The sequence below is a fragment of the Macrobrachium nipponense genome, chromosome 1, assembly GCF_015104395.2.
Source record: "Macrobrachium nipponense isolate FS-2020 chromosome 1, ASM1510439v2, whole genome shotgun sequence".
NCBI classification, from domain to species: domain Eukaryota; kingdom Metazoa; phylum Arthropoda; class Malacostraca; order Decapoda; family Palaemonidae; genus Macrobrachium; species Macrobrachium nipponense.
The window spans coordinates 143,611,619-143,639,300 of NC_087200.1; the positions used below are offsets into that span (position 1 = coordinate 143,611,619).

At 44.5% G+C, this 27,682-nt stretch overlaps 1 protein-coding gene across 1 annotated transcript in view; it reads left to right on the plus strand.

The window, feature by feature from the left end:
* LOC135218962 (transmembrane protein 62-like) overlaps positions 1-27,682 on the plus strand; it is a 608,314-nt gene that overhangs the window by 318,643 nt on the left and 261,989 nt on the right. Inside the window, 3 exon segments of the mRNA XM_064255400.1 lie at positions 12,154-12,196; positions 12,198-12,332; positions 15,669-15,679. Coding sequence (XP_064111470.1) covers positions 12,154-12,196; positions 12,198-12,332; positions 15,669-15,679 — 189 coding nt within the window.

Sequence of the window (27,682 nt, forward strand, 5' to 3'; positions counted from 1 at the left end):
AGTGCAGATAAAGAGTATCTGCTTTAGACCAGTATTTTTACAGTATGATCCTTCTGCATTAAGGGCCGTAGGTTGACTAACAGGGTACCAGCCCAGTTCATACTTCTTATCAGTAGTCTCCAAGACTCTTTGATTTCCTGGCACAGTCATTCAGCAATTTGCTAGCCTCATGTTCCTGAGACTCAGTCTGAGTACCAGCAAATATCCTCCCACCAAAGTAGCTTCTCACAGTCATAGTTATGGGGTTTTTAGTGCTAAAGGCAATACAGTTTTTTTTATACAAACTCATAATTTTACAAAGTAATTTGCTATCTTATCAGCCTCACTGAAGGAATTGGGAACCTTGATGTGCAGATTACCAGATGGATGCTTCTTTGTTAACCCTTAAACTCTGAGCCGCTATTTGCCAGTGTCTATAGTATGCCGGCAGCTTTTGGGAGTTAGCGTCGAAGCGAAAAAGTTTTTTTCAAAAAATCACAGCACACTTAGTTTTTAAGATTAAGAGTTCATTTTCGGCTCCTTTTTTTGTCATTGCCTGAAGTTTAGTATGCAACCATCAGAAATGAAAAAAAAATATATATAAATATTGGAATATATGACAGCATAAAAAAAAAAAATTTCATATATAATTGTGTAAAAATCGTGCTGTGAGCAAAATGGTTGAAGCAAATAAGTTAATTTTTTTTCATTGTATTGTACACTAGATTGTGATGATTTTGGTATATAACAAATTGTAAAATGATCAAAGCAACACAGAGAAAATGAGAAAATATTATCACAAAATGATGCATGAATTCGTGACACGTGGACATAAAAAATGTTTTTTCATAAATTCACTATAAATTGAAATATTGTGCTAGAGACTTCCCGTTTGTTGCAAAATAAAGGTAACTGATTGAATATTACTAGACTGTAAGTGTTGTAGCTTACAATTGCAGTTTTGACCATTTCGGTTGAGTTAAAGTTGACCGAAGGTCGAGTTAAAGTTGACCAAAGTTCGAATTTTTCTATTTATCGTGATTTATATGAAAATATTTCAAAACTGATAAAAGCTACAACCATGAGTTATTTATTGTTGTATTCTACATGAAATTGCGCACATTTTCATATATAAAACTTTATGTAATGGCTAATATAAAATGGTGCAAACATTACAACAAATTAACGAAAGAATTTCTGAGATTTTCGGCCGAGTTACTGCGAGCGGAGGGAAGGAAAAAGGGATTTTGACGTAGGAAAAATCTATTTCTGGGCGAGGAAGCCGTGTCGCCCAGTGAAATGTGTCCTCTTTAGCACTATTTCTAGTAAAATATGGCTATAATACCAGAGAACTGCTAAATTGGACATGTCAGAAGTCTCTGACTCGCTCACCTAAATAAAAGGTGTTGGTATAAAACTGGGGCGAGTGTTAAACACTACCACAGCAATCACACCTAGCTACCCTGTTGAAGGAGTCTGTGACGTCATACTTATCGATAGCATTGATGCTTGGTGCACAGCAAGGGGGGGGTGGGGGGGGGGGGGAAAGGGGGGGGATTTCACTGGGCGACACGGCTTCCTCGCCCAGAAATAGATTTTTCCTACGTCAAAATCCCTTTTCTGGGCTCAGCCGTGTCGCTCCGTGAAATTGTACCAGAGAAACACCAAGCTACACCCCTCTGAAATGAAATGAAACAACAATATTAACTTGAACTCAGAAGGGTTAAAGAAATCAAAAAATAGTCTAGAATTGGAAAAATACAATTTATTATTTACAAAATATACCATATAGCAATAACATGTGGCAACAAAACACGCACATAATAAAATAATTACTAATAATTTGTATAACCGTAACACTATACACCAATCCTAACAATTAAAACATTTGCTGAGGTAGGTTAAAAAATGTTATTAATGAGGCTGGCATAATGGAAAAGATTCATATGACACAAGGACGGTGCTATATTGATGTAGTAGCAGGAGACACTGGTCTCCCTACAGCTATTGCATGATATTTAAGATCCTCCAAAGACTTAAGGTAATGCTTTTTGAAAACCAAGGGTGACTTCCAACCAGTATACTTCTTCAGATCATCGAAGTTCATATATTTGAAGAAATTTACAGAAGTTGCTATAGCCCGAATGTCATGCACCCTGGGAAATGACCCTGGGCTGGCTTTCTTGATAAAATACAAAATCTGCTGCCTAATGCCCTTTAGGGATAGTGTACCACCATCTTTTCTAATGAAAAGGGGGGGGCCCTAGGAATAGGGAGAGTCCCCTTAGATAAAATAGTCCTTAAGAGTTTTAACAGGACATAAAGATGGATCCTGTGGAAGCGGAACAATCTTCCATGGAGACCCACCTCATCAAGGGTCTTCATTCTTAGCCAGAAATTCTTTATTTGGCGAAAGCAACACGTCCCCCGAGGAAAGGAACTCAATATGCGCTTCATCTCTAGATAAAGATGACAGCTCCGATATCCTGGCACCTGAAGCCAGACTCAATAAAAACAGTGACTTACGCAAAATGGTTTGGTAATCACATTTGAAGTTGTCTGTTTCCGAGGCTAACCTGAGAACATCGTTAAGAAACCATGACACTGACGACGGTCTGTGAATGGGCCGCAGGCGTGCACATGCTCTTGGGATAGAGGTGAAATAAGACTCGGTTAAATTGATACCAAACCTGAGAAGAAAAATCTTTTTCAGAGGCGACTTCGTGGTTGTTATTGTTGCAGCTGCCAAGCCTTGTTCAAACAGAGACCTGAAGAAGGTTATAGCCACGTTCATTGTCATTACTTTGATATTTGATTCCCTGAGGAATGAAGACAATTTCTTAACTGCTGAATCATACTGGCGAAGCATAGATTCTCTCTTATCTGACTCAAAGAACAAAATGTTCTGTGGATCAATGTCCCCTACTCTCTTACCTGCAAACTTCATGAAATCCATAAAGTTAGGGTTTTGTGAAGACCTGAGGAATCGAACACAGTCCTCGTTTTGAACTTGTTGCGACAGCCTCAAGTCTGGGAGAGGGTGAGGACGAAGACCTAGTTCCAGGAGAAGGGGAAACCAATTGCTCTTGGGCCAGTGAGGAGCTATGAGAGCCACCTGACCTGCGAAGGATCTCAACTTGTGCAGCACCTTCAGGAGAAGGTTCACTGGAGGGAATAAATAAATCTTCGTCCAGTGGTTCCAATCTATACTCAGGGCGTCCGTAGCGAATGCCAGAGGGTCCAGGTTTGGGGCTATGTAACAAGGCAGCTTGTAGTTTGCCTCTGTAGCAAACAGATCTACTTCCAGACCTGGTACTCGTTTGCAAACCCTCTTGAAGGATTCTTGGTCCAGTGAACATTCTGACTCCAAGAGGAATGATCGAGACAGTGCGTCTGCCACTACATTGTGGACTCCCGCCAGATGAGGGTAGCCGACAGATGCCAGGTGTCTTCTTGGCTGCTAGAGAAAAAATTGCTACCATCAAGTGGTTCACATGGCTTGACTTTGAACCACCCCTGTTTATACAGTGTAACCACTACCACACTGTCAAGAACCAACTGATATGACTCTTCTTTGGAGGACGAAGCTTTTTTAAAGTCAGAAACACTGCCATAGCTTCCAGAATGTTGATGTGAAGCTTTTGGAACTGAGGAGACCAAGTTCCTTGAACCTTCTCGTGCTGTGGAATAACCTCCCCAACCTGTCAGTGATGCGTCGTATGCACCACAAGGGACGGGGAGGGAACTGCAATGGTAACTCTTTGGCTAGGTTTGCGGCCTTTGTCCATGGGCGCAGACGTTTTCTGAGAATCAGAGGTATCCAGGCGAACTTGTCCCGACACTTGGCATTTGCCTTTGAACGCCAAACTTGATTGATGTCCTTGAGCTTGGCTTTCAACAGAACGTCCGTGACCTAGGCAAACTGGAGCGAGCCTAGGATCCTCTCCTGATTCCTTCTCGAAGTCTTTTTGCATTTTAAGAATTGTCATGTTGCCTTGGCAATCTCCTTCCTCTTCCCTGCTGGAATGGAAAGAGTGTGTGAATCCAGGTTCCCAATGAAAGACCTAGCCACTGGAACTTGGACTCTGGAGTCCCCCCCCCCCCCCCCCAAACCGGGACTTTGTCCTGTTGATCTTGAACCCTATACAGGTATTCTCCTACTTACGATGGGGTTAGGTTCCGAAAAAACCCATCGTAAGTTGAGAAAATCGTATCTCGGATATAGCCTAGCCTACACTAAGTTAATCAGTACCATATAGGCTAGGCTATATACACATATGGAATGGATTTATTAGCCTACACTACACAGTATACCTATACATATATGGTATAGTAATTATTAACTATTCAGCTACAATTCGGGTGGGGGTTTCAATGAGATTGACTTATTTGATTAACTTAAGTATACAAAAAGAAATTTAATAATAACAAGGATCAGAACAAGGTCAGCGTAGCGTAAAGGGTACTCACCAAGATTCGGTCCGTTGTCGGCATACGTGATCGGTGTCAGGCTGTTCATGTCTACTATAACTAAAGATCGGAAGAGGAGGAGGATGATAAAGCAGCAGGATCATCAATTCGCTCTTCCTCAGATAGAATTTCTTCTTCTGTTAGTTCAGGTGTCTCGAGGAAACAACTGTTCCGAGACGTACAGGATCGAGTCTCAAGTGAGGGGGTAGGGCTGGGGGAAGCGGAATGCACTGGAGTCGTTCTCTTGAAGAAAAAATCCATTGTAGGTTGCAACAGTGCGTTTTTTTCGTTCTTCATAAATTAATCGGTAACATGCAAACACTGTCTTGATGAGCCCTCCTGAACTTTGGCAAAACCGTTCCTTGCTGTCCCCATCCATTCACTTAAAAGTTTCAGTCCTTGATCAAATAAAGCAAATGCCTCTGCCAGTTTTTTAGTCGTAACATTCGCTCTGGCTCTTTTATTTCTTCTTCTCTTCTGCTTTTTTTTTTCTCTTCTGCAAGTGCAATTAAATCCTCTGCCGTTAGCTCTACATCTTGCACATCTATAAGTTCTTGGATATCTTCCTCGTCAATTTCTAAATCTAAACTTTCCCAAGTATCAAGATCTTTTTATTAATTTCCACTTCTTCATTCTGATCGAAACCTTTAAACGAGTTCACATACACTTTCAGCAGATTTTCCAGACCCCATTCATACACTCCTTCTTTATCTCCTTCCACGCCCTTCCAATGTTCATAATGGAGTTAAGAACACTAAATTCTTTCCAGAAAGTTCTGAGATCTTTCTCCTCGTTATCCGTAGCCTGACAGCCTGCGCAAAACGTGTTCCGAAGATAATACGCCTTAAACGTAGCCACAGCACCCTGATCCATGGGTTGTATGAGAGAAGTTGTGTTTGGTCAGAAACACAACTTTACATTCTCGTTAATTATCTCCGATGTGCTGAGGGTGGCCAGGAGCATTGTCGAGAATCAGAAGAATTTTTTTTTTTTTTGAAGGATGTTATTTTTCCTACAATGATCTTTCACTTCCAGAATGAAGCAATGAACAAACCATCCTCAAACAATATTGCAGTCATCCAAGCTTTTTTATTATGACGGTAATGCAGGAAGTGTATGCTTGTCGATGGTTTTTAAAGCCCTTGGATTTTCTGAGTGATAAATCATAAAAGGGCTTAAGTTATACCCAGCCACATTTCCCAAGCAGAGAGTCAATCGATCCTTGTATGCCTTAAACCCGGGCATCGCCGTTGTTCTCTTTGTGGATGTAGGGACGTTGTGGCATACGTTTCCAATAAAGTCCGGTTTCGTCAACATTAAAGATTTGCTCTGGCAAGTAGCCTTCATTAACGACGATCTCATGTTAAACATCCTAAATTTAGTGGCTCCGTCGGCATCAGCGCTTACTGCTTCACCGCTAATTTTCACACTGTGAAAATTATGGCGGTTCTTGAAACGACGAAACCATCCAGCACTTGCTGCAAAACTTTTGTTGTGGTTATCATCATAATTCTTCTTCAGTTCTTCAAAAAAGCATGCGCGCCTTTGTCTGAATGGTTAGAGGTGAGCGGCATACGCTTTTGTATTTATCCTCCATCCACGTGAACCCAGTAACTGCTCCATTTCTTCCAAAGGTCCTATCCTCTTCTTTGATATAACCGTTGAATGAACTGAAGCAGATGCCTTTACCGCATCCATTACACGTTTTCCTGTCCTTGAGGATGGTGGATACCGTCGATTGCGAGTAAACGTTCATCACGTGCGATAACCATGACTTGCCTTTCCCGCTTCACGCTGGTTTAATTATTTTCAGTTTCTGCTCCAAAGTGATGGATTGCCTCTTCTTTTTGCACTACCAGCAGGACACCTATTTGGTTGTTTGGCAGACCGTTTTTAGTTTTTTTGTTTTAATTTTCGGTACTTGAAAAAAACTCTCAAAAATCACAAACGAACACTGACCTAATGTTACTTGGTTCAAAACGAGCGCAAGTGAGGTCGAACTCATTGCCGCTGTACCTACGCCAGCCTCTCGCTCTCGGGCCAACATATCGTATAGCGTAGTACGCTGTTGCCAGCGCTCGCTGTGCGCGAAATTTAAAAATACGCATTTTCAATTTTTTTTTTTTTTTTTTGCTAACCCCATCGTAACATCGGATTATCGTAAAACGGATTATCGTAAACTCGAGCACTACCTGTATATTCCAGGAAAGACATGACCTTGTCCGTGGCTTTCATACACTTGTCTTGGTCCATCTCCCAGATTAGCCAGTCGTTTAGGTACGCCACCACCAATATACCCCCCACACCCTGAGACCTTAGCTCCTGCACCACTGCCTCCGCCAGTGAAAACCCTTGGTGCTATATTTAGCCCGAAGGGCATTACCTTGAAGGAGTTAGGCTTCTTTCCCTAGTTTGAAGCCGAGGAATGGTCTGGAAGTGGCCGAGCGATCGGGACATGATAATAGGCGTCTGTAAGATCTATAGAGGTGGTGACGGCCCCACGGGGAAGTAAGGTCCGCACCCTGAGAGATGGTCAGCATTTTTGAACTTGTCGCAACGAATGTACAAGTTTAAACGGGACAAGTCTAAGATCACCCTTCTTTTGTCGGTCCCTTTCTTTGGGACGCTGAATAGACGACCCTGAAATTTCAAGTTTTTGGTCCTGGAGACTGCTCCCTTCTGGAGAAGGTCCCTGGAGTAATCCATCAACTCTTGCGTTGGTTCCTGATAGAAGGTGATGGGTGGAGGAGGACCTTTGATCCAACTCCAGCCTAGGCCTCTGGATACTATGCTTTTCGCCCAACTGCTGAACCCCAAACGATGACGAAAGAGGTACAGCCTGCCTCCTACCTGAGAAACTTCATTGAGATGATGAGGGCCGGGATCCTCTTCCTGACCTCGACACCTCTAGCTCGCCCTTAGGCTCGGCTCCTCTAGCCCTGCCACCCCTAGCAACCCTGGTAAAGGGGTGAAATGCCCGACTCTCATAGACCGGGTTAAAAGCGGGCGACACTGAATACTGATGGGAACCTGTTGGTTAGTCGATGGCGAAAGGAAGACAAATTGATGCTGTTGATGAGGCTGAGCCTTAGAAGTCGAAGGCTGGGGAACTTGTTGAACTGGAACAGCTTGTAGCACAGGATACTGTTGCGGAACTTGGAAAGGTTGGAATTTCCTTTGCCTTTTCCTAGCCCTAAAACTGGAGGGAGAAGACTCTGATTTCCTTTTGAAAGGAATTCCCCATTGCAATCTGATGCTTTGATTAAGACGTGATGCCTCGCTCTGAACCTCGTTTACTGCCGAAGCTGGGAAGAGATCTGCACCCCAGATTGAGGAAGCCAGAAGCTTGTTGGGTTCGTGCCTGATCGTAGCCTCAGATAGAACATGCTTCCTGCAATTTCTCCTAGCCACCGCAAAGTCGTACAAGTCACATTGCATGCCCAAAAGTAACGACTTCGCAATGACCTTAAGCAGCGGCTCCTGAGCGTACTCCCGAGCCGCTGTCTCGTCATCAGTTGTAAACATTGTGAAAGGGCTTTTAAATGCTGTTACTCTAGTATTTGAGCAGTTCCACTCTTCTAGGCTCCGTATCCATGTTTGCTGAGCCTGATCTCGAGAAAGGATAACAGTCTCCTTGGGGACCTTATCCTCTCTAACTAGAGCTGCCTCTGTAAGCCTAACATAACCTATAAATGGAGGCTGTAACCCTTCGGGGAAGAACTCGAGTCTACATGTGCCACAACCTTCTATAGTTAACATCCCGTTGACAAACGGAGCGAAGTTCGCCACCCTCCAAGGAGTACCAGGGTGGAACGGAGGGAGCGTGGACCCGTCAGGCATGCTCTGAGCTTGCACCAAGCTACTAGAAGGTGCCGGAACTGCCGACTCCTGTCTGAGACCTGCAATCAGGGAGTCCTGTGCACCTAACCTCTTAAACACCTCTTCAAACCTTGCTGCAACTGAGCTGACTAAGCTACCAAGGCTACTGACCTGATGTAGAATATTCGCATTGAACTGGTCTTGGGCAACTAAAGGAGAATCCTCCTGCCCCTCCTGCGGTACCTTATGAGGTATCCGATCCCTAGACGTTGAAGGAATGGGACTTGTGGGGCAATAGGAAGAATTCCCTTCATGAGACCTTGGGTTTGAAGGTTTAGAGAAAGACTTCATTCTGGGTTTAATATGTGTATGAACCTGTGGTGCCTGCCCAGGTCTTGGCTTTATCTCTGATCTGCCTTTAAGCAAGGTTTTACCTGAAGGTTTTTTCTTTATTTTAGGAATCACAGAGAAGGAATGCGACCTGGTAGGGGGCAACCCTCCTGTGAAAACCCATGAAGGAATTGGAAGTAGAGGGAGAGGAAGAATCAGAGTCACTTGAGGAAAGACCCCGTGACCAACTTAGCTAGCCTCATTAACACTGTTACCTGTACCCGTATCTAGTGTTACGGGCAAATCCTCAACCACTTCAAGTGAGACTTCTTCCAAGCCAAGGTCCGGCAATTCTGCCTCTTGCTGTTCCATAACTGAGTCTTGGATTGATTTGATAATCGGTGCCGCTACTTTTGGGTCAACGTATCCGGCAGATTTCCCGGCTGGGAAGATCAAAGTCGGCATATCTTGGGACAGAATATAACGGCTTAGCCTTCCCTATGTTGCGTCCAAACCCTCCAACCCAGTTCTGAGGGCGGAGAGTGCAGCCTCCTAATAGACTGCTCAGCCTGTAATGCAAGGAATGTGTCAATACTGTAAGTTCCTTGAACATTATGCTTATAATTGTTCATTAATCAATGCAATTTAGTTTAAAGAAATTTTTATTGTTCATTTATTTAATTTCATTCCATTTTATTTTATTTTATTTTATTTTATTTTATTCTTTTTTATTTATTAATTAAATTATTATTTTTTTTTTTTTTGTTATTTTTTTTTTTGTTACAAGTAGTGTAATATAATTACATCACAATATACCATAGAACAAGCAGTGCGGTAGCTTACCGAAGAGGTAGCCTGTTGTACCAAGTCGTAGCAAGGCATAGCAGTTTTCGTGATGCCAGAACCACGGAATCAGTAAGCAACACTGCGCAAGGGGCGTGGCCCCGACAAACGTCATGGCCGCACGATCTTGCAGAGCAGCACTACAGCCGGCAGCCAGACACTGAGTGGCCTCTAAGTGCAATACTATATAAGAAAACAATTTGCACAAACATTATTAGGATAATTATGATTAAAGAACGAATGATGCCGGAGCATTCCGGGACTGAAAAATAAAAAAATATGTATATATTCATATATTTACGTCCCGGGGACTGTGTAAGAAATAAAACCACCCGGAGCTGTATGACCCGGGGTGGGGGGTACACGGAGTAACCCTGGATGGCCACATGAACTCGAAAGTTCCGTGGCAAAAGAAAATAAAATAATGATAAAAATAATGAAAAACTAAAATAACAAATATAATATCTCCGCCTACGGAAGAGTAACTCCCGTAAACTAACCCTCAACGACTACCGGAGAAGCCGGAATCTAAATCCGCCTTATGCGGAGAGGGAATGTTTTAGGCGGATGGATGTAAGTCCCCCCCCGGGGGGCCCCGAGCTGAAAGAAGCAGAGCGCAAAAACAAATCCACGGAAGCCGAGGCTGAATACGCAGTGCGACCATCAACTCCCCGGAAAGCAGTCGGCTAAGAAGTGGTTACACCCACCAACCATGAGGTCCTGGGGGACCCTGTACACCCCCACCTCCGCTGATGGGAAGGCCCATCAGCAACAACAAGGCGAGAAGTAGCACCCAACTACTGGGGGCCCTACGTGAGGGGTGGAGGGAGGGCTGATGGGGAGACGATCACGTGACCAGCATATCCTTCGTGAATAAAGGATCACGAGGAAAACGCAGGCATAGCCTATATAGGCTAGCCGACCGAACATCCAACATATATATAGACAAAATAAATGAATTACTTCTTAAGCTAAAAGAAAATCATGCGTTAACACGGGGGGCGATAATGAAAAATAAAATGTCGTAAAATATAAAACGCAATGAAGGCCACTCAATAATGGTGGGCGCAAAATGGAAAAAACTACTTGCCTACTGACAAAACGAAAAGAAACGGCAAGCTGACGAAAAGAAAAAAGGGGAAAATTCTTGAATGAAATATACCAAACTTAAAAATTAAAAATAAAATAGGGGGGGGGACGGTGGATATACAGCGAAGCACGTAACAAAGGAAACGTGTGCGAACGCAGACCCCGGAAAAACATGGAATTAATGAAAATAACAAAACATAAATGAAAACAAGATCGACAAAAATACTGCCACCCAAGACATAATAAAAATATACACTGAAATATCACAAGTTACGAGTATATATATATATAATGAAATATCACAAGTTACGAGTAGGAAGGAAACCCACTCGAAACTGGTACAAAACAAGGGAACGACGTAATGGTGACTCGCCGCCGCTCGCTACGGAAAAGAGATGCCTAACAAAACCCTAAATAAAGGCCAAACGAAAGGTCATCACTCCCTAAATATTGAAAAAGGGCAAACCAGTACTTAACTTGGTGAAGTGGCAGATTGACGATCCATAACGATAACGAATAACGAAATCAATAAAAAACGGAAACATAAGCTTAAATCAAGCGTTCAAACGCTGGGAGGCTATCGATAAGAATGATGTCACAGACTCCTTCAACAGGGTAGCTAGGTGTGACCTATGGGTCGGCTCCCCGTATTTAGGGTCTTTTTGATGAGGAAAAAGGCTAATTGGAGGGGTTGCTGTGGTAGTGTTTTAACACTCGCACACCCCAGTTTTATACCGACACCTTTTATTTAGTGAGCGAGTCAGAGACTTCTGACATGTCCAAGTTAGCAGTTCTCTGGTATTATAGCATATTTTACTAGAAATAGTGCTAAAGAGGACACATTTCACGGAGCGACACGGCTGAGCCCAGAAAAGTGTTTTTAAAAAATTCACTAAAATCGAAATATTGTGCTAGAGACTTCCAATTTGTTTCAAAATGAAGGTAAATGATTAAATATTACTAGAATGTAAGAGTTTTAGCTTACAATTGCGTTTTTCGCCCATTTCGGTTGAATCAAAGCTGACCGAAGGTTGAAACTTTGGCACTTATCTTGATTTATATGAAATATTTCAAAACTGTTAAAAGCTACAACCATGAGTTATTTTTTTTTTGTATTCTACATGAAATTGCGCACATTTTCATATATAAACTCTATGTAGCAGCTAATATAAAACAAACGGTGCAAAAATTATGACAAAATAAAAAAAAAAAATTCTGAGATGCATTGCTGGTGCTTTTTAGTGCGAGAAGAAAGAAATTCGCTCATGCGCGCCTGGTAACACTTTGTAAAACAAAAACAAACAACTTGATCCGTGAACTCCCGCATCCCTCAAGGCCCGTGATTTAAAAATTTTTTGCAACAAAATAGGCCTATAAAAATTTCTCCGCAAATATTTAAACAAAAAAACTTTTTGTAGTTGACGTACTATACGTCTGATTAGCACCCAACAGACAATTTTTATTCAACATATGATATGTCCCAATAGGCGTTTCAAGGGGTTATGGAAAGAGCTGACACTCCTGAAGGAAGTCATAAAAACTCTTAATTGTATAAAAAAAAAACTTTCTAGAAAGTGTTCTTTTTGTCATAATTAGTTCTTATGGAGGCAAATTATATTTCAGATTACTGGTGTTTACAGATGAAGAGATTGCTGTAGTTTCCGTTCCGTGTTGATGATAATTTAGGCCATTGGATTTCATGTGTGCATAACTTTGGTCCCTTATTTACTGCTACTGTTGAAATCCACTATGAATCTTGGGATCGTCCAGCAAACGAAAAAGATTTTATAAGAAATCTCCAGGTAAGTAGCAATAACTAAGATTTTCTCAAGTAAGGCATATGCAGTATAGTTACATATTTTAAATATAACCACCAAACCTGTGCTTAGAAATATAGTACGTATGAATATTCAGATGAAAAAACAGATTTTGACATAGGAAAAACCTATTTTTGGTAGTCGCTTTTGAGTCCTCAAAGGAGTTACCCTCACACCAGGGACCCTCCCTGGTGTGTGACAATGACCCCAAGGTGATCAGACTAATATTAAAAAAATATCTTTTAGCTGGGTATTATGCATAATGATAAACACTATGACAAGTGATAGAGTATAATGGACTCAAAAGACAAGAAGCCTTTTCATCTCGTCTTTAGCAAAAGCTTTACCCAGTTTCCTACATCAAAACCTGTAGAAGTGACTATTGCGCATGCACATCAGCCATCTTGTTTTATGTTTGGGCCGGCCAAAAGACCAAAAATCATTACTCTGCTGGTCAATGCAGGATGTACCTTTACCAAATCCCATGGTTTTTCATCAGAAGTGGGGGGGGGTTTTTTTGAGGACTCAACAGCGAATACCAAAAGTAGGTTTTTCTTATGTCAAAACCTGTTTTTTTGACAGTATAGTCGCTGTTTCGTCCCTCAAAGGACATTACAAAGAAATTGACAGGTGACAAAAAACTTAAACTCCGCAAATTTTTCATCCCAAATATCTGAAAGTTTAAGATTAAATCAATTTCAGGTCCAGTGTCAAGCCACTATATATAGTTTCTGTAAAAAAGATAACGAAAACACATAGGATATACTTTTAGCATAAAGTACTATGGTGACTTATCTAAGTATGCTGGGTATGGTTGCGACCTTTACACACCTTCCCCAGCGATAGTCAACATACCCACCAGTTAGGGAGACCCCTGGTTTTCTGTCGTGGCGCCTATGGGGTCAGGACTAACCATACCACCTACTGATACACAGTGGGTTCGAATTTGTTCCAGCTCATGTCAGTAGTGTTTTAAGAATACTGACTTTGATGACCACCTAGTACATTCAGAAACTTCTTCAAATGATACATTTCTGAAAAAGGCCAATGATGTACTTACTTTCCTAGTATCATGTGATCTAGGAAAGGAATGTGGGTTAGCCTTTTTAATGAGGGACTAAAATTATTCTTAGCCCTTGTAGAGAGGGTGGTTTGTTTGTGCTAGGGTGTATGAAAATTGGACCTTCTAAACTTTTTCCGTGACCTCTAGGTAATCCTTAAGTGCTTGAACTAGGCATATGTTTTGTCTGCTAAACTTTGTTTTCTTATAAGAATAGGAGATTTCCTCTTTAAAGGATTCTCATTCTTGGCCAGGAACGATGGCCCAGGGGATAACAATAACTGGTTGTCAGCAGTTTTGTGTGATATATCTTCCCCGTCTAAGAGAGCCTAAACTCACTAATACGTGCTCCTGATACTAATGCTACCAGGAAGGTGTTGCTTTTTGAAAGCATGCATGTGGTCGTTACATTAGTTCTGTTGAATTGAGGAGCACATAAAAGTTTTGAATACCTTATTCAGGAAGTTCCTCGTTGTACAAGTGGATTTCGCGCTCGGCTACTAATCCGGTGGTCCGAAGTTCGATTCTCTGCTTGGCCAACGTGGAATCAGAGGAATTTATTTCTGGTGATATAAATTCATTTCTTGATATAATGTGGTTCGGACACCACAATAAGCTGTAGGCCCCGTTGCTAGGTGACCAATTGGTTCCTAGCTACGTAAAAATGTCTATTCCTTCGGGCCAGCTCTAGGAGAGCTGTTAATCAGCTCAGTGGCCTGGTTAAACCAAGATATACATACTTAACCTTATTCAGGGGTCAAGTAATTGGTAGTCTTTTGGGAGCGGGTCTCTGTAAAGAAAAAGACCACAGAAGGGAAGTGACAACTTCTATATTGAAATCAATCCCAAATCCATAAAGCAAGGGTTCTGTTAATGCAGCCTTGTATGTTATAATTGTTGTAACTGCAAGATGTTTGTCTTCAAAGAGGTGTATAAGAAAATTCATTAGTGTTTCTATAGAAATCTCAATTGGACACTCACTCTGGATATAATCTAACCATATTCTCCATACGGACTTGTATTGCCAGAGAGATTATGTCCATAGTTTTTGAACTAGGTACCTAGCAACATTGAGTGAGTAGTTTTCACTGCCATAGCTTCTAGCACATTGATATGAAGCTGGCGGAATGGAAGGGACCATGTTCCTTGTACCTTTTTGTACTTTTTTACCCGCCCCAACCTGTTAGTGATGCATCTGTGTGGATCACTAAGGCCGGCGGAGGGAACTGTAGTGGAATTGTCTTTGACAAGTTCTTGACTTCCGTCCAGGGATGGAGACGCTTCTGTAAGATCGCCGGAATCTGAGCTAGTTTGTCCCGGGATCTTTTGTTTGCTTTCGAATGCCAAACTCGATTTATATCTTTTAGTTTGGTTTTCAACAGGATGTCCGTCACTGAAGCGTATTGGAGAGAACCTAAGATCCTTTCTTGGTTTCTCCGGGACGTCTGTTTGCACTTGAGAAATTGTCTGGTTGCCTTGGCTATTTCTCTCTTTTTCAACAGCGGGATTGATAGAGTATGCGAATCCAAATCCCATTGAATTCCCAGCCACTGGAAACGGGACGCTGGGGTTGGCCGGGACTTTGTCCTGTTTATCTGGAATCCTAGGTATTCCAGAAAGCTGATGACCGTGGCGGTTGCTTTGCGGCAAGCTTTGATGCTTGTGGCCCACACAAGCCAATCGTCCAGATAGACTACTACCATGATTCCCTGAGATCTTAGTTCCTGGACTACCGTTTCCGCCAACTTTGTAAATATCCTGGGGGCTATGTTGAGCCCGAATGGCATTACCTTGAAGGAGTAGGCTTGGTTCCCTAACTTGAAGCCTAGGAACGGGCGGAAGTGTCTTGCTATCGGGACATGATAGTAGGCATCTGTAAGATCTATAGAGGTGGTGATGGCCCCATGGGGAAGTAAGGTCCGCACCTGCGAAATGGTCAGCATTCTGAACTTGTCGCAATGAATGAATAAGTTTAGATGGGACAAGTCTAAGATTATTCTTCGTTTGTCTGAGTCTTTCTTTGGCACGCTGAACAAGCGACCTTGAAATTTTAAATGTCTGACTCTTGACACTACACCTTTTTGAAGGAGATCGCGGGAATACTCTATCAATTCCGCTTGTTTGGTTCTTGATAAAAGGTGTTGGGTGGGGGTGGGACCTTGGATCCAACTCCAACCCAGACCTTTGGACACAATACTTTGGGCCCAATTGCTGAACCTCCAACGTTGACGAAAGAGGTACAGCCTCCCTCCTACCTGGAGGTTCTCATTGGGTTGCTGAGGGGCGACCTCCTCGCCCTCCTCGTGAACCTCTGCCTCTGCTGGTAGCCCTTCCGCAACCTTGTTGACGAAAGGCGCCCCTAGCTCTGCTACCTCTGCCGAACCTATTGAAAGCCTGAAAGGCTTGGCTTTCAAACGTCGGGTTGAAGGCCGGGGAGACAGCAAAAGAGGTTTACGCCTGCGGCTGTTGGGGCTGTGTCAACAGCACGAACTGCTGTTGCAGTTGACTTTTAGAGATTAAAAGTTGGGGAACCGGTACTGCCTGGACCAAAGTCTGTTGTTGCGGGGCCTGGAAGGGCTGGAACTTCCTAGGCTTCTTCTTGGCTTTGGGGTTCGATGTGGAAGACTCCGATTTCCTTTTGGAGACCAATCCCCACTGAACTCTTAGACTTTGATTAAATCTAGCAGCCTCATGTTGTACCTCGTTCACTGCTGAGGCTGGAAAAAGGTCCGGTCCCCATGTTGAAGAGGCCAGGAGTTTGTTGGGCTCCTGCCGGATTGTGGATTCGGCTAGAACATGCTTCCAGCAATTCCTCCTAGCCACAACAAAATCATATAAGTCACATTGCATACTTGACAATTGTCCCTTAGCTATGATCTTGAACAACAGCTCCTGTGCATATATAAGAGCCGCTACTTCTGTCATGACTAGTACGTTGAGGGATTTCGCAAGCCAGGTTCTAGCATTGAATTCTGTCTGGATGAGCCCATCAGACAGCCTGGGTAATCTCTCACTAAACAGAGAGATGGCACAGTCAGGTTTGAGCTTCCCAACCGAGAAGGTGGCTGGGAGGTCTACCCAAAGGTCATCTGTCCCAGGGAGTAGGAGAGATGTCGGTTCCGTCTTCCGGAGCTGTGGCATAGGCTCATCTCTTATTGCCGCTTGCAGAGTGAGTTCTGCCACCTTAGATGTGAACAGGATGGGAGTCTCCTCGTCCACAGTGAAAATTGTGAAGGGACTTCTGAAAGCCGTAACCTTAGTGTTTACACACTGCCATTCCTCCAGGTTACGGATCCAAGCTTGTTGTGCCTGGTTCCGAGAGAGGATAACCGTCTCTTTAAGGACCTTATCCTCCCTTTATCAAGGCAGATTCCGTGAGCAGACATAGCCTATGAAGGGCTTGCAACCCTGGCGGGTGGAACTCAAAGTCTCAATCCTTCCGAGTCCCGCAGCCCTCAATCGTAAGCATTCCGTTCACGAAAGGTGCGTATGAAGCCACCCTTCATGGTTACCTTGGTGGAAGGGCAGGGAGAGGTGGAGATCCAGCATCAGCAGGCCTTGGGCTGCTTGACCAGCTTGTTGAAGCCCCGACGCTACGCCTTGCTGGAGACCTGCAACTATGGTCGCCTGTGTGACCAGCCTTTTGAGTATTTCTTGAAAGTTGGTGTTTACCAAGTTTCCGGCCATGTTGCCCATCTGTTGTATCATGTTGGAGGCGAATGCCTCCTGGTCAAAGGAGGGGAGCTCTGCCATCTCCTTGAATACTTTTGGTCTCGCATCTTTGGAGGTGGATGCCACAGGGATGTACCATGCCGAAGAATCCGGTAGAGCTAGTAGTAAGTAGTTAACAGTGTTTCGGTGACACCGGAGAACAGAAAACTACTGAATTCGGGGTAGCTACTATTGCCACAACACCGAGAAGGAGTAGTTCAAGTAGGTACCGGGTGTCGAGATGGGAGAGATCGGTAAGGTGGCGGAGCTTGGTAACTCCGCCGTTTAAAACTTAAACTAAAAGGAGGGAGTAGCTCCCCGGAGGAGCATGGTGGCTCCGTAACTTAAACTAAGACAGAAATTATACAAGCAGCATTATACAAGTAGAATACATGCAATAATGTAACCCCATATGAGGCCAGAGCCTCCAGGCAGTCAACATCCTCAAGGGTCCGGCTATGCCGGAATCCTGGGTCCGCCGGAGCGGGTAGGGTGGAGGGGGTGACTAAAGGCAGGGGATTACCATGGACCCAGAGAGCGAGGAAAGCCAAGCTCACCCGAGCCTGGTGGCCGGCCGAGGCTAGGCGAACAGAGCTTCTCCCCCTACTCTGGGGTGAGAGCGGCAGGATAGAGCCACCCGCACACCGAGAGTCCCCGTGGGGACCTCCCTCCATCCCCCGAAGGGGTACTCGGATCGGCTGTCGCGACAACGTGAGCGAGACACATCCCCACTTAGGTGGGAGTGTGGAGGGAGGGAGAGGAGTGCGGTAGCGTGGTGGCTACTACGTGATCGTCTGGACTTCTCACGGCTGGGTGTGAACACACTCGTGTGAAGAAGACCATGCGAAAGGAAGGCCTATAGGCCAACTGGAGCCGACTCACAGATAGGGAATAAAATAAAAAGTTTAATTTACCCGGGGGAAAATAGAAAGAAAATGAGGTAGAGAGAAAGCGAGACGTCCTGGAGGAACTAGGCTGAACCAACCGGGAAGGGTGGTCAAGACCTGGTACCTCCGAGCAGCTAGCCTAGTGTCGTGACGAATAAACGCGGGACAGACGGTCAGGGTAGGCTAGGACTAAAAGTAGGACTAGCGTCTATATAAAAGAGCCTAACAAGGTAACCTAACCAACAAGGAACATGCATGCATGAAAAACTGGATCGGTAGGGCTCCGATAGGCTACGAAGTGAGACACCGTGCTCGATAAAATCACCCGTGTAGGAGCTAAAACGTCAATAAATGCATCATAGATATAACGACGTACTGCTAAGAAATAATCGAGCTCACTCGGTATGGGAGACCACGTGAGACACGAAACGAGGAAACAAACCAAAGGAGCGAGCCGCTGTGGTGGGGCAAGGGGTCGGTGCCGCGTGGGCGGCCGCCGACTCATAAAAACCTAAATAATTCTGTTAAACGTACCAAGGGCAGCCCCTAAATAGTACTAACTATAATAGCAGTACTTAACTTGGATGCAGAAGCAGCTTGACGTTCCAGGTGTTGAAAATTAAGGTTCCAGAGCGAATACACAACACAGCTAGAAAACGCGTGTGCAGCGTAGACATGCTATCAAAGGAATGACGTCAGAGGCGCTAGCCGTTACGGTAGCGGGTAGTGTGCCTTAGGTCGGCTCCTCTCTAGTTGAGGTTTTTTGATGTAGGGAGAGGCTAAATGGAAAAGGACCTGTGGTAGTGGTTTCACTCGCCCCAGAAACCATACCAACACCTTATAATAAAGGTGAGCGAGCCAGAATAATCTGGCATTTCCAATTTAGCTTTTCTCTGGTATTATAGCAATATTTTACCTTAGAAATAGTGCTAAAGGAACCTATTTCACCAAAGCGACACAGGAGGCTGACCCCAGAAAATAGATTTTTCCTACGTCAAAATCCCTTTAATAGAATGTGATCACGACCTTTCTCTGATAAAATCCGCTCCTTGGTGCTTATTTTTGTTTTGTTTTAGCTCAGCGAATGTTTGTAAAATCTACGCTCCAGAAAAGGAAATACATCCAGTCCGAATTTAGAAGAATACCAGTAACTTATTCGCTTGTTGTTATAGCATAAATAACAACCGTCAGTTGTTCGATGGTTGAAAAAAAAAAAAGTGTAAACAATCTTAGATTCTTACCAAAATTTTTAATGCAAGCACAGGCAGTCCCCGGGTTACGACGGGGGTTCCGTTCTTGAGACGCGTCGTAACCCGAAAATCGTCGTAAGCCAGAACGACGTTTGGAAATATGTCTTAAACTAATAAAAAGTTATAAAAACCTTACTTGTAATCCTTTGGTTACACTATATGTTGTTTTCTGTAGTTTTATGTACAACCTGGAGTTATTTTCATAAAAAAATGCTGGTTCTTGAAGGTAAAAACTCTTGGGAATCCTCTGGTGACACTACATTCTGAAGTTTTATTGTATGACCTGGAGTGATTTTGCCACATCTTGAGGACTACCAGAACAGTTGATTACTATTTACGTATCATTATAGACTAATTAAGTAACCTTCCTTTAATAGGCTTTATATTATTAGTAGCAACAAAACACGTTTAATCTGGCATGAGTCAGAGGCAGTTTAATGAAACGAACACTTCTTTGTCCTTAACTCGGAGCGTTGGAAGACGCCTCTCTCTCTCTCTCTCTCTCTCTCTCTCTCTCTCTCTCTCTCTCTCTCTCTCTCTCTCTCTCTCTCTCTCTCTCTCTGATCAAATTACTGGATAATGTCTCTCTTTGGATACTTGGAATTTGCGTTGTAATCTAACCAGAAACTTCGTTTTGTTATTATTACTGGAAACAAGCAATGATTTTTTCATTATTTGCGCTTTTGGACTGTTATATGTAAACTTTGCGCATCGCAAGCTAGTATGTATTCATTCGCTCGGAAACTAGTTCCGCATATGAGGCGTCACTAAAAAACATAGAAAAATAACGACATAAAAGTGTCGCAAAATAATCATAACCTCAAAATTTTTTGTTGTAATCAACCAGAAACTTATTTCTGGGCTCAGCTCGTGTCGGCCTATGAAATATCCTTAAGTTCATTATTTCTAGGTAAAAAACATCCTAAAATTACCAGAGAAAAAATACAATCAAGAAAATGTCAGTAAAAACACAATCGCTCACTCTATAAAGAAAAGAAGTGTCCGTATGGAAATAGGGGCGAGTGGGATCACTACCACGATTCATTTGCCATTTAGACCTTCCAACATAAAATCCCTACCTGAGAGAGCTGATACTAAAGGGTGATGCGACCGCTACTACTACTACTACTGACGCCACGCGGAGAGCAGCGCCCCTAGCGGTCATCCTTAATCTTTAGCTCTACAACGCTAGGTGCTTCTTTTTCACTTGTGTTGTTTTTCGCTGGATTTTATCTCTATTTACGATGGAACGTGCTGCAATCGCTTCGACTAAGTTAAGTGCCTCATAAGTAGTAATTTTTGGTATTCCAGTCTTCCAGGGACCAGTATTTTCCTTTTATAGGTCATATACGGTCTCCCGGTTGACTCGTGGCGGCCTTGTGCCGCCTCGTGTTGTTAAGATTTCCCGGTCTCCCATACTGGACATCTTATGCTTATGGGCTTTTTTATATTTACGTTTCATCGTTTTATTACATCGATTTTATAGTTAGGACACAGCCCTTTTACCCTTTTTTCTCTTAGTTTGGTATTTAGGGCTATACTGTGTTTTTCTGGCCCAGCATCCCAGCTCTTGCTCTTCATCGGCTACTGCTGGCTCCGAGTAGTCGACTGTTTCTCTTCGGATCAGTTCGCCTCCTCCTGGGCTTCTTTTTCTTTACTAAAGTGTCTCTTCTTTCTTTTACGATGTATTATTTATTTATCAGTGTTATTTAGGGTGCTAGGCTAGGCTAGCCTAGGTGCTTTGTGCCATGTGTTGGTACAGGCTGATTCACTTGGCCCCTCTGTGGTTGTGTTGCTTTCGCGGCCTAGGCCACCTACGTTCACGTGTCCTTAAGCACCTTACCCTCCCCCTTCCCTCCCTACCATGTAATAGGGAGGGTCTGGTGGATCTCCTTGGTTGTCACGACAACCACCGTAGCCTACCTCCCTCCCTCTCCGGGGCCCTCCGAGGGGGCCAGGAGTTCCGTACCAGCTGGGGGCTAGGGCGACCACTTGTCTCGGGTACCGGGTTACCGAGCGGGTAGTAGTAGGGACATGGGGGGGGGGGGGGGGGGGTGTGTAGGCCACCCCCCTCTCTCTCTCGTCCGCCGTGTTCACGCCGGGATCCCCCCCCCCCCTTAACGGACGGAGCCCCCGCTGAACCCGGGAGCCCCTTCGGTTATAGGTCCACCTGGCTCCGCCAGTGGGCGGGGTGGGAATTTACTAGACGGAAAGTGTTATACCTCATACTATATGGATATACCCTTACTGATACGATGACTTTTAGTTTTTAATTTTATGTACTATCTCCGTCGTTCTCCGTCGTGGTTTCATGGCCCCTCACCACTCCTGGTTGGAACCTTTTTCCTGTCTCCGGCGTAAGCCTCAGACCCCCACCAACCGCCTAGCTAACCACACGTATTACGGCGGGGCTCTAGTTTAATCTAACTTACATGCTCCGGCATGCAGCGGAGTCTATGTTAGGCTGTAAGTGTGCACTCTGATACTCATGTATCTCTCCACTTACAGGCTACCAACTGCCAGGTTCCAGGTTGCAACGCTACGTTGTACGACCCCTGCGCCCATGAAGAGTGTAGGACCCACGCCCCGTGTGCCACTAACCACAACGGGATGATCGTTTGGCACCCTGAGGCATGCACCATCTGCTATGACCTCGTGAGTCAGCTTTTGGGTGGGGTAAGTTAACTCCTGGACATTTTTTCTTCTAATCAATCATTAACCCTTAGTTTTAAGCTTCTTTAAACCGTATCTCCGCCGCTAGAAGCTTCATATCGCCTTCTCTTACAGGCTGCCGCCGTGAAGGAAGTCGATCTGGCAACCCTGAAAGCTTGGGTGGGCGGGCTTCGGGAAGAACGCCCCAAGGGCCAGCCTTATATGCTAGACAAGAAGCTGGCCATCCAGATCTTCCCCGGAGGCAAGGCGACGGGGTATGTGGACCCCATCTCGGCAGCCCCACTCATAGCTTCCATTCAGCAGGAGGTGCAGCAGGCATTTGGGTCTGTCTCGACGCAGGAGCCGGTCCCGGATGTAGCCAACCTGGACCTTAATCTTGAGCCTATGGCGGTAGGTGCGGAGGATTTGTTGGTTGAGGTAGGTATGTCGTGGGCGCTCAAGGTCTACCCTTGTGCGCTCCTGGATCTTCTTCCCCTGTTCCTTCTTCTTCTTCCTTCCAAGGCTTCACGGGATCTGAGATCCCTTCTCGTTCTCCCCCGCTCTCTCTGTACCCCCGAAGGTGAAGGGACAGAGAGAACAGAAGACCCTACATAAGACGACTTCTAAAAAGTCGTCGTCTTCTTCGCTAGGAAGTCTACGACATCCTACGCCGATGCGGTGAAAACGAAGCCCTAGCTCTTCCTATTCAAAGAGCTCAAGAAGCAAGGCTTCTAAGGAGAAGGCTCGCGCTCCGGCCAAGCCAATGCCTTCTCCGGCATCTACCCGATCTACTCCGGTAACTCCTGTTCGGTGGCGGGACCTAGCTCTTTTGATCCCCACCACTTTGTTTCTCAGCGGTAGTGATGCAACTAGTGGGAGAGATGGTTGGCTCTCTTGGTACTAACGTTTGAGCAAATGTTTGCCCAACTGTCCAGTACGATCAACCAATCTGGTCAGTCCATACAAGACCTCTCTAACCGAGTTAGAGAGCATGACGACCGCTTTGCTGGCCTCAATCAGGCCCCTCAGACAAGCTTCCCCCTGTAGCGGTACTGGTCTCCTACAGCTACCTCCTTATGAATCCCTACCAGCCTTCTCTATGGATAACCCTGGAGAGTGGCAGCTTATGCCCCTTCAAGGATGGCATGATTTCGATCCCGGAGTGTGGAACAAGAAGGATTGAGGACTTCGAGTTTCTATCCTCCCGGACTGACTCAGCCTTTCATAGGGTATGCTAGGCTGACGGTAACTGCTCTCAATAGAGAGGATAAGATCTCTAGAGAGACTGTGCTATATAGTAGGGATCATGCACAGAGGGAATGGGTTCACTGCCTGGAGGATTGGGATTGTACCAATACCAAACTCCAGGCATTCAAGAGCCCCTTCACTATCTTCGCTACGGAGGAGGAGGCTTCTCTTCCATTCGCTACTAAGGTAGTAGAAGCGACTCTACAAGCAGTACCTGAAAGACGAGGCCCATGCCACATTGAGAGAGGCGGAATCAACATCTCCGCTCTTTCCGTCCTTCGGAGAATTGTGGGAGAACCTACCTGCCACTTTCTCAGTAGGTAAGCTGAATCCAGACTGTGCGATGGATCAGTTTGGCGAGAAGCTCCCGAGACTGCCTGGTAGCCTTATTCAGGCAGAATTCAATGCCCGCACAAGATTTGGGAGGTCTCTTAACTCCTTATCATTACGGAGATGGCTGCCCTGTCCTATGCTACGGAACCCGCTGTTTAAAAATACTGGCTAAATCCCAGCTCCAGACGGTTCAAGCCGATGCCTTTGACTTCTTCTTAGCCAGAAGGAACTGCCGAAAGCATGTCTTGCAGGAGGCAACTATTTATTAGGCATGAGCCTAATAGACTCCTAGCTTCCAGCATGTGGGGTGCGGACCTCTTCCCAGAAGCCTCTGTGAATGAGGTGCATCACGAGGCTGGCTAAAGCTTAACAGCTTAGCCAGGCCTTAGAGCCAGATGGGGCATCTCTTCCAAGAGGAAGCAAGAGAGCGCCCCTGCTGCTGGTAAGAAGTTAAGAAAGAACTGGTAGGAGATTCCAACCCTATCAAAAACAGCAGCAACAACAACATTTCGTCCAGGCCGTCCCAGTTACACAACAGGGACAGCCGTCAACCTCAAAGCAGACACAGCATTCTGCCCTGTTGGTCCTCCTTCAAAACCAACCTTCGACCTCATACACCGTCTCGCCAGCCTCAATTCGATGTATGAAAGCCAGGCCTACCAACCTTCAACAGGTTTTTTCTAGGGGGGACCAGAGCGAGAGGTCACTTTCGCCAACGTGACACAGGAAGAGCTGCAAGAGGCAAGCACTTCAGAGGAGGGGTGGGCGCGGAGGTCAACCCGCTCAACAACAGTGAGGCTCCCCAGGTAGGAGGGAGGCTGTTCCTCTTCCGTCACAAGTGGGGGTTCAGCAAATGGGCACAGAGCATCGTGTCCAAAGGATTGGGTTGGAGTTGGATCAAAGATCCCCCTCCAAACAAATCATTCTATCAAATACCATCAAAGGAGTTGACAGATTATGCGGAGGAACTCCTTCAGAAAGGAGCTATTGCGAGAGTCAAGCATCTAAAATTTCAAGGTCGCTTGTTCAGCGTGCCAAAGAAAGGCTCAACAAAAAGAAGGGTAATCTTAGACTTGTCAAAGCTAAACTCTTTCATTCGTTGCGACAAGTTCAAAATGCTCACCATCTCGCAGGTACGGACCATACTTCCCCCGTGGGGCCGTCACAACCTCTATCGATCTTACAGACGCATACTATCATATCCCTATAGCCAGACACTTCCGTCCATTCCTAGGCTTCAAACTAGGAAATCAGAAGTTCTCATTCAAAGTGATGCCCTTCGGTCTGAATGTAGCCCCCAGGGTATTCACAAAAATAGCAGAAGTGGTAGTTCAACAGTTGAGAACACAAGGGATAATGGTAGCAGCGTACCTCGACGATTGGTTGATCTGGGCACCAACGGTCGAGGAATGTCTCAAAGCCACGAAGAAGGTAGTACAATTTCTGGAACATCTGGGTTCCAGATAAACAAAAACGAAATCCAGACTCACTCCGGAGTCTCGTTTTCAGTGGCTAGGAATCCAATGGGATTTATCCTCCCACAATCTGTCAATTCCAGTGGTCAAAAGGAAAGAAATAGCCAAGTCTGTGAGGCAATTTCTCAAAAGCAAACAAACGTCAAGGAGAAACCAGGAAAGAATCCTAGGTTCTCTTCAGTTTGCCTCAGTGACAGACATCCTCCTGAAAGCAAGACTGAAAGATATAAATCGAGTTTGGCGGTCAAGAGCAAACTTCAAATCTCGGGACAAGTTGTCAGAATAATTCCACAGATCCTTCGCAATCAGCTCCGTCCATGGACAAAAGTGAAGAATCTTACCAAATTGGTACCCCTTCAATATCCCCTTCGGGTGTTAACCATTCACACGGATGCCTTCCTGTCTGGTTGGGGGGGATATTCTCAATTCAAGCAAGTTCAGGGGACTTGGTCCATTCAATTCCGCCAGCTCCACATAAACGTTCTGGAAGCAATGGCAGTATTTCTTACCCTGAAGAGACTCCTTCCCCCGAAGAAGTCTCATCTAAGACTAGTTTTGGATAGTGCAGTGGTAGTACATTGCATCAACAGAGGAGGGTGTCCAAATCCAAAAACGTGAATCATGTCATGATAGCCATCTTTGCTCTAGCAGACAAGCACAGATGGCATCTATCTGCCACCCACTTGGCAGGGTAAGAAATGTGATAGCGGGACGCACTGTCCCGGTCAGTCCCTCTGGAGTCAGAATGGTCCCTAGACGACAGGTCATTCCAGTGGATATGCCAGAGAGTCCAGGCTCCCAAGTAGATCTCTTCGCCTCACAAGCGAACCACAAGCTCCCTTGCTATGTGGCCCCCAACCTGGACCCTCTGGCTTATGCCACGGACGCCCTGTCGTTGGATTGGAATCAATGGAAGAAAATCTACGTATTTCCTCCAGTGAATCTTCTTTTGAAAGTTCTGAACAAGCTGAGGGCTTTCAAGGGACTGGTAGCTCTGATTGCTCCAGATTGGCCAAAAAGCAACTGGTATCCTCTGCTTCTGGAATTGGGTCTCCGACCTCAACGGATTCCCAATCCCAAGCTGTCGCAATCAGTACAAATGAGGACTGTGTTCGCTTCCTCAGGAATTCTTCAGACCCTAACTTTATGGACTTCGTGAAGTTTGCAGCTAAATAAGATGCTAACATTGATCCACAAAACATCCTCTTTTCTAGAATCGATAAAAGAGAGTCAACTATTAGACAATATGACTCAGCTGTTAAAAAATTAGCATCCTTCCTGAAAGAATCAAACACTACAACCATGAAAGTTAACTTAGCTATATCCTTTTTCAGATCCTTGTTTGAAAAAGGCTTAGCAGCTAGCACCATTACTACTAATAAATCGGCTTTGAAGAAAATCTTTCAGTTGGGTTTCCAAATAGACTTAACAGAAATCTTACTTTACGTCTATTCCCAAAGCCTGTGCTGCTAGACTTAGACCTTCTCAAATGGCCGACTTCAGTTTCATGGTTTCTTAAATGATGTCCTCAACTAGCCTCAGATACTGACAACTCGTCTTGCACATTCATAATGCTACTTAGAAGACGTTATTTTTGTTAAGCCTGGCTTCAGGAGCCAGAATTTCAGAACTGTCGGCTCTATCCAGAGATGCGGGTCATGTAGAATTTCTCCCCTCAGGAGAAGTTCTACTTTCTCCGGATCGCAGCTTTTTAGCTAAAAAAAAATGAGGATCCCCTTGCAAGGTGGGCCCCTTGGAAAGTCATCCCACTTCCGCAAGATCCTTCTCTTTGCCCAGAAACAACTTTAAGAGCCTTTCTATCTCGTACATCCTCTAGATCCTCAGGTCCTCTCTTTATGAGAGAAAAAGGTGGCACTTTATCAGTGAAAGGAATCAGACAACAGATCCTTTACTTCATTAAACAAGCCAACCCTGAATCAATTTCCAAAAGCACATGATATCCAGGAGGAGTAAGCCACCGCAATTAATTATTTCCAAACCAATAGAATTTGAGGATCTAAAAAGTATACTGGATGGAAATCACCGACAGTCTTTAAACATCATTACCTGAAGTCCTTGGAATCTTTAAAATTTTCAGCAGTAGCAGCGGGAAACATTGTTTCTCCTGATACTGCACAGTAGTTGTAGTATAGATCCAGGTCTCCTTTCTACCTACCTCTTCCAACATGCCTCACCCTATTGCCATGCTTCTTGGGATACTCTAGCCTTAGCCGCTAGAATCGTATTGGTGGAATGCCCCTTATTTTTTTGCTAGGGACATCCACGTTGTGTACATATAATGTACTTCAGTGTTTCTACCCTTATTTTTATGCTAGGGTAGAACACAATGAGTGTATATTTTGTAAATATTTAAATTAGTGCAATACATTCTATATTTGTTCTATTTGCCATTACACTATTATGTATCACCATGTCTAGTATAAGCTAATTTTAAGTACTTTATATTAATTTGCTATGTTTACCCTGCCTTTGTTTAGTATAAGCTAGCTTTAAGTACTTTTGTTAGTACCTATACTGTAATGAGTCTTGATTCACTTATATTATATTACTTTTTTACTATTGGGTTTCATTTGTCCTTTATTCCATCTTGTCTGTTTCTCTGGTACTATTTCCATAGGTCCGACACGAGCTGAGCCCAGAAAAAGGGATTTTGACGTAGGAAAAATCTATTTCTGGGTGATTGGCTCGTGTCGCCCTA